Source organism: Penaeus chinensis, chromosome 18 (genome assembly GCF_019202785.1).
Source record: "Penaeus chinensis breed Huanghai No. 1 chromosome 18, ASM1920278v2, whole genome shotgun sequence".
NCBI classification, from domain to species: domain Eukaryota; kingdom Metazoa; phylum Arthropoda; class Malacostraca; order Decapoda; family Penaeidae; genus Penaeus; species Penaeus chinensis.
In genome coordinates, this window is record NC_061836.1 from 18,724,008 (window position 1) to 18,731,507 (window position 7,500).

At 42.5% G+C, this 7,500-nt stretch overlaps 1 protein-coding gene across 1 annotated transcript in view; it reads right to left on the reverse strand.

The window, feature by feature from the left end:
- Positions 1-7,500, reverse strand: part of LOC125034539 (carboxylesterase 4A-like) — a 303,265-nt gene that overhangs the window by 369 nt on the left and 295,396 nt on the right. The window contains exon 14 of the mRNA XM_047626414.1: positions 1-165. This exon is cut by the window's left edge and continues 369 nt beyond it. Within this exon, the coding sequence (XP_047482370.1) occupies positions 126-165 (40 nt within the window). The 3' untranslated portion in view covers positions 1-125. The remainder of the gene's footprint in view (positions 166-7,500) is intronic.

A 7,500-nucleotide genomic window follows, 5' to 3' on the forward strand; every position in this document is an offset into this window, starting at 1 on the left:
CGCCCATTTGCTATGGCGATTTGGCGCAGAAATTTACAAAACCATCACGGGGATGACTGCGACGAGACGACCATTCACGCTCCCAACTCTTCTCCAACTGCAAGCCAAACCAGGCTCATTTCTCGTCACGCACAGATCATTATCTCTCCTGTTACAGCCCACGTTCTGCTGGCAGAAAGGAAAGTAACAGCCACCACAATCTGGAAGTACTAGACAGAACATTCTGGAAATCTAGAATCCTTATGATTGCTTCCATGCATCGGCAGGACCAGCGAATATTCAAGGATAGTAATTATAAAGGTCATGTCCACTGAGCCGGCCCCTAAAGCAAAATAACAAGAACCCGTTAAACTAAATAAAATTGGCTAAATGCTAGATAAAAACAAAAGCATAAAAAACAATTACCAGACCCGAGACTTAAAAGTAAACTTAAAACTATAACATAGAACAAAGGTAAAACTAACTGTATAAAAAGTAAAACACAAAACAAAAATATACAAACATAAATGTACAGAGGAAAAATAATAAAATGAAGGGTAATGAAATGGAAATAAAACAAAGACAAACGTTAAAAAGGAGGAAAAGGGCCCCCCCCCCCCTTTTAAAAGAGAGATGGATAATGGCTAAAACGTATCAAAAGGATAATGAAAAAGAAATTAAGAGCGAGCGAAAAGACAACAAAATGTGTACATAGGAAAGTATTTTTCGTTCATCTGGGGCGCACAGCTGACAACAGTAACACTTCGTCCGGATCTCTTTCAGAGTCATCATATTGCCATTCACTAGACAGACCTTCAGCTGAGGTACTCTGTTCACTGGGCGAATCCTCTAAAGTTCTGAAAGGCTTAATCTGATTAGCGTGCAACCTGCGCTCTTTATACGGCGAATCCACATCCGTGATATATGTCACTGGTCCAACACGCTTCAGGTTACGGGCAGGGCCATCCCAACGAGGTTCAAGAGTCCCCCGAGGTCCAGTTAGTCTTCGGAAGTTCCTGTAAAGAACTAAGGTACCCACATCCATCTTGGGAGCTTTCCTTCCCCTCTTATTATATTGTCTTTCCCAGGTTTCTTGAGCACGACGGGACGTCTCAATGGCAACGTGACGAGCTTCTCTCAGCGCATCACTAAAGCGTTTTGCAGAATCTGATGCAAAGGTGACCTCATTGGAGAGGCCAACTGGAAAGTGACCATGATGACCAATAAGCAGATATAAAGGTTGGTTGCCTATGGACCGGTGGAATGCGCTATTCAGCCCCAATCTAACCTGTGGTACATATTGGTGCCAGTCCAGAGGGTGCCGTTCTGTCAAGGTTGCAAGAGCTTCTTTAACTACCCTGTTTGAACGCTCCACCATCCGAATTGCCTGTGGATGACATGCTGTAGTGAGATGAGTCTTCGTCTTCACTATACCGCAGACCTGCTGGAATAATCTGCTTGTGAATTCACAACCACCATCTGTTTGTAAAAGGTGTGGGGGACCAAATATTGTTACAAATTCCCTAATGTAAGCACCTGCTACTACCTCTGCTTCTTTAAATGGAAGAGGAATCAACTGAAGGTACCTAGAAAGATGGTCCATAAATACAAGTATATAACTCAACCCGTTGCATGATTGTCCACAATCAATGAGGTCAGCAGAAACCTTCTCAAATGGTGCAGATACATGTGGAGCAGTAGCTAGTAGCGCCCTGTATAGTGTTCCCTTCCGGCGTTGACATGTCACACAAGCTGTGACATAAGCTTTCACATCTTGCATCATATTGGGGAAATAGAAGAGATCCTTTAGTTTCTGATATGTTCTGAAAATACCCGGATGGGATGCAAATGAACTATCATGAGCAAGCTTAAGTGAAGCTTTACGAAGAACCTTTGGTACTACAAGCTGATGTACTGCATGTGCAGGAAACTGTCGAAGATGGTAGAGGACTCCGTCTTGACGTGTAAACTCATCCAGAGTAAGTGGAATCTTCTTGGCTAAGTTCTTCTCCTCCAAGTAGTTGATGACTTCTTGCCTAAGAGGGTCTTTCATTTGCTCTTCACGCATGGTTGTTTAGTCAACATTGGCAAGCTCAATTTGTGCCACTGAGCGGGATAACATGTCAGGAACACGGTGTTGAATTCCCTGTTTATAAACTATTTTAGATTGGTAGTGGGAAATTTCAAGCCCACCTGGTCATGCAAGGAATTTTAGTCTTCCGTGAGAATATGTAAGTGAAGGGCTGACGATCCGTATACACTGTGAATTGTCGACCATATATGTATGCGTCAAAGGTTCTTACTCCTTCTACAACTGCTAATGCCTCAGAATCAGTTGCAGAATACCTGGTCTCTGGTCCACGAAGTTTCCTGGAAAAATACGCTATAGCGGCTGGATTACCATCTGTGTCTCTTTGCATAAGGCAGGCACCAATAGCAGTTTGTGAAGCATCAGTATGGACTTCGAAATGATCTTCAAAACGAGGTTTACGTAAAACTGGTGCTGAGACAAGCTTCTCTTTCAAGACATTAAAGGCCTCCTGTTCTTTTTGTCCCCAACTAAATGGCTTTTCTTTGCGGGTGAGCTTCGTAAGGGGTGCTGCAATGGCCGCGTACTGATGAATATGCCTTCTAAAGAAACCTGTAGCCCCGAGGAATTGTCATACTCCCTTGGCATTGCATGGTGGTTGCATTTCTCTGATGCTTCTAACTTTCTCTGGATCGGGCAAACTTCCTTCAGGGGTAATCTTGAAACCTAAGAATCGAAACTGTCGTACAGCAAACTCACACTTGACCATATTCAATTTAAAGCCTGCGCAATCAAGAAGCTTCAGTGTTTCCTCAAGCTGGCCAAGATGAGAAATGAAGTCACGGCTATAAACAGAATCATCATCCAGGTATGCAAGTGTGTGTTTGCCAAGAACTGGAGAAAGAACTACATTCATCGTTCTCTGGAAAGTTGTGGAAGCAGTAGAAAGTCCAAATGGCATTTGCTGAAACTGAAAAAGGCGATAGCCATCACTGAAAGCGGTTTTCGGCCTGTCAGTAGGCTCTACAGGGACAGACCTATTAGCAGATCTGCTGTCCAGGAGGGAAAATACCTGTGTATCGTGCAGTTCATCAATCAACTCATCAATTCTGGGGAGTGGATAGGAGTCGGCAACAGTGACGGCATTGAGGTTCCGATAGTCAACACAAAATTGCACACTATTATCCTTCTTTCTCACAAGAACTACAGGCGAAAGCCAAGGTGATGTCGAGGGCTTTATGATTCCAGCACGCAACATCTGGTCACACTCCTCTCTTATCTTCTGCTTAGCAGATTCCGGCAGCCTCCACTGTCGAGTACAGATGGGTTGCGTGTCACCTGTAACAATCTTGTGAATAACTCCTGGAACTAAACCAACTTGAGTCTTACCACCTGAAAAGAGACGAGGAAATTTAGGGAGAACCTGCTTTATCTGCTCTCTTTCTGCTGTGTCAAGGTGTCCTAGTGATGGTTTAGAAGCTGGTTCTACCCCATCTGCTTCAATCAAAGCTGCCTCAGCAACGACACTCTCCTGAGAAGCAGCATTAATCTTTGCAACAGTATTACTTGGGGGCAACACTGGACAAATCTCTGCCAAGCCATCTTCAGGGTCAGTAAGCTGAAGACCATGAATAGTATCAAAATCATCATCATTCCAGGTAAAAGGTATTTCCTCTGGTTGGTCTTCAAACACTACATTCGTAACTGCTTCGTCACTCATAGCTGGAGACAGGTTCACTGTTGATGAAGGATTATGGGACTTATCATGGTCAAAGTTAGGCAGCACATGTACTTCCTCGGCAGTACAAAAATGAGCTCCATTCTTAAGTTTAACTGGTCTCGCACTCAAGTTGACTACAAAAACGGAGCATACTCCCTTCACTGGAGTCACCAAAGTCCTTGGCACCTCTAGCCTTCACACATTTCCAGTTATTAGCACTGACTTGTTATTGAGACTTGGGGAAACACTACATGGTACGTAGATTCCTGAATGGGCTGGGCAAACTGTCTTACTTTTGGGTGCAAGACTGATTACTGGATGCTGAACTGTCCTTTGAATGAATGATATCAGTGCTAATGATTCTCCAGCTTCATAGTTTATAGGATGAACCATACCATCAAGGTATAAATATGCCTACTGCAGCTGTGCATTATGGACAATCTTATGGTCAACCCTTCTCAAATAGTCCGTACCGACCAGCAAATCCCCTGGAAAAGAAAGGCCATCCACAACCATAACTCTATAGTAGAGCTTTCTTCCCGGTCTCAGCCAATACTCCACATCCATTTCCTCCATCACAGCAAGTCCCTTCCCTGAGACTCCTTTAATTCCTCTAGCCGCAACATGCATTGTGCGAGGTGACAACCGTCTCCCGGCTACCTTCTTCAGCAGTGTAACCTGGCTTCCTGTGTCAACAAAGGTAGGAAATCTCTGCTCCTCAACTTCTAGCATAATCGTTGGTCTGCCACTAAATTTCTGTCTGACTGCCTGCTGCTCTGTGTTCAGAGCGTAGCACTCTGGAACCCTACAAGTTTGAGCGTCCTCCCAGCGCGGCGGGTTCCATTCCACTTGGGAGATTAAGAAAGGGACACTTTCTACGAAAGTGCCCTTCACGCTGACAAGCCCAACACGTAGGTCTTCTTTGGGGCTGGTCCGCATGACGTGGTGGTCGCCAAGGTGGTAACTGGGGTGCAGACATATGGGCTTGTTGAAAGGATGAGGTGTTATCATCAACGGTAGCCACTCGACCTGCAGCACATGCACCTGATGGATATAGACATGGTGGGCCTTCATCTGTCTCTCTGATTCCCACACGAGCATTCCATACACGTTGAGCCGTGTCGATAAGCTGCTGCAGAGGTCCATTTTCAGAGAGAGCGCACATCTCCCGTAGCCATCCAGGAAGTCCTTGTAGGAATACTCTTCTAATGAGTTCATCTGGTTCGCCGATAGCTTCAGGATGATCCCGGACACCTTGATACACAGCCCCCTCAAGATCCACATAAAAATCCAAGGGTGCTTGTCCACTCACAAGTCTCTTTTCATAGAGCAAGCGAAAGAAATCACTAGAGGAGCATGTTTCGCGGAACTTCAATCGCAACTTTGCTTTAAATTCTGGCCATGACGTAATTCTATCAAATGCTGGGCTGTTAATTATCAGATCGGCTGGCCCTCTACAGTGTGCCCTTGCATTCCTGATGAAATTCTCTTCAGTAGATGGGCGAGACAGATTTTCTATCTGGGGGATCCAGCCTTCAACCTCCTGGTTCCGGCGAAGAGGCTTTGATGCAGATGTCTCGGCTGAGAACTTAGGAATGGATTCCCTCTCAACCACCACAGAAAGAGGCACTACAGGTTGATTGGTGTGTAGATCAGATATTATATGTTCCTGATGACTGAATATCATTCGAGGTTGGGGTCGGCCAGGTAGAATGAACCTCTCAGCAGGTACAGGTGTTTGTCCATCTCGGCAGCTTCCCTCAGCTGGGCATTATCATTCTCTACCTGACGTAAAGCTTCCTCCCTCCGACGACGTTCTTGCTCTAACCTTGCCTCGAGTGTTTCATTCCTCTCCTCCAGCACTCTCAACTGTTCTGATTTGCGCCTGTCTTCTTCTGCCTTGTTTTCCATCCGAGCATACCTCTCCTGCCAGTTGCTAAGCTCTGTCTTTAGCAAGGAAATCTGTGACGTAAGTATGCCTTCCGCCTGTGACACTGCCCCCTGATACTCTTCTTCAGCAGCCTGTGAAGTACCCGACGCCTCAAGACCAGCTCGCCTCCCACGCACCATACTGATAAAATGCGCCACGCCAATTAAAAATAAGTAACGTCAGCAACTGTCTATCACCGTAAGAGTTCCACAGTCAGCTGGATGTACCGTCAAAGTTCACAGTGTACATTGAAAACTTCCGAGCACACAACCGAAACGCTAATTCACTTTCTATTAGCGCGAACAGTTAGCAGTATCAAGTTGCATAATAATTCCTTATATTACAACACACAATCACAGATTTCACTGAAAATTCTCTTTGTCTATCTTGCAAAGTTCAATGCAACTTTCCGAAGATCACAAAACACACACACAAACACTGAAGTTACATAAATCAAAACAAGGAAAACGGAGGCATCTACTAAAACCTCTACAAAACTGGAAAAAAACACAAATACTAAAACGTTTATGAAATGTAAATAGCAAATCCAAAAGCATCTACAAAACTGAAAATGAATTACTAAAACATTTACTAGACCCAAAATCGGATCATAAAACACACAAAATAAAACATAAAACAAGCAATAAGAAACGAAATAAGCGTTTACAAAATAAAACATAAGGCTTACAAATACAATAGATATAACATACATTAACAAAAAAAAATAAAAAAAATAAAAGCATACATAAAATGCAGAAAACACCACCTTGATGTCTACCTCTCTAGCCTGCGATGGTCCGTCGGGTGACAGCAACATTTGTAAATCACAAATAAAGTTAAACACAAAGTTAAAATATCTAGCAAAAGCTAATAAAGCTACCTCCTGAACACTGATGCCACTAAAAATAGCCTGTAGCGTTTACGTAGCTCTTTGGGCTATATATATTTTAGTATATACTCTACGGATCATTTCACCATGTTTCACTGTACTTTTATCTCTAGTATCCGTCACCTCTGATTAATGCAAGAAAGGACTGAAGTGGTAGCGTGTGACCTTCTTCCTTATTTAATTTAGGCTTAAGAGATGTCCATCTTAGGTGTTGCTTTCTTGATCATGATATGGCCCAGGTTTACGTAAAACATAAATGTCAAAATTGGCAAAAGTAACGTAAAAATTAAATTAAAGTTAAAGTAAAACAAGAAGCAATAAAACTCCATTGAACCCAACGAAAGACTAACGTAAAACCTAATTAAACTACTTTAAAACCAAGGCCATTCAATATGAAATAAAATGTGAAATATTTAACTTTATACAATAATTGTAGCGGGCAATTAATATTTTCGGATATCTGCCTGCGCAGCCGCGCAGAGGGCACCCTCATCGGCTACGGCCAGCGGATGCGAGGGGAAACTGAAGCCTTTCACTCGCTACACATCGAAAGAATCTAAATCATGTAAAGAATAAGTATATAACACAGTATAATATAATACAATATAATATAATATGTAATATAACATAGTACAATTAAATTCAGTATGATAAAATATACAAATAAAATAGTAGTAGTTGTTTAGGTTATCAATATTTTTTTATATCCTATTATACTGTGATAAAGCTTAATATCAGACGAGTCAAACAGAGATAAACAACATAGAAACAAAAACAAGGAAAAGAAAAAGGAAATAAATCTTGAAGGCGTTATAAATCGCTTCTTTTCTGCCTCTGCACTATAATCCATAAATTCCCTGTTGCAATAAACCAACAATACATTAATATGCAAATCAACCTGACAACGCTCATTTGTGTTCAATCTTACACACCATTTTTTTTATTTAATATAC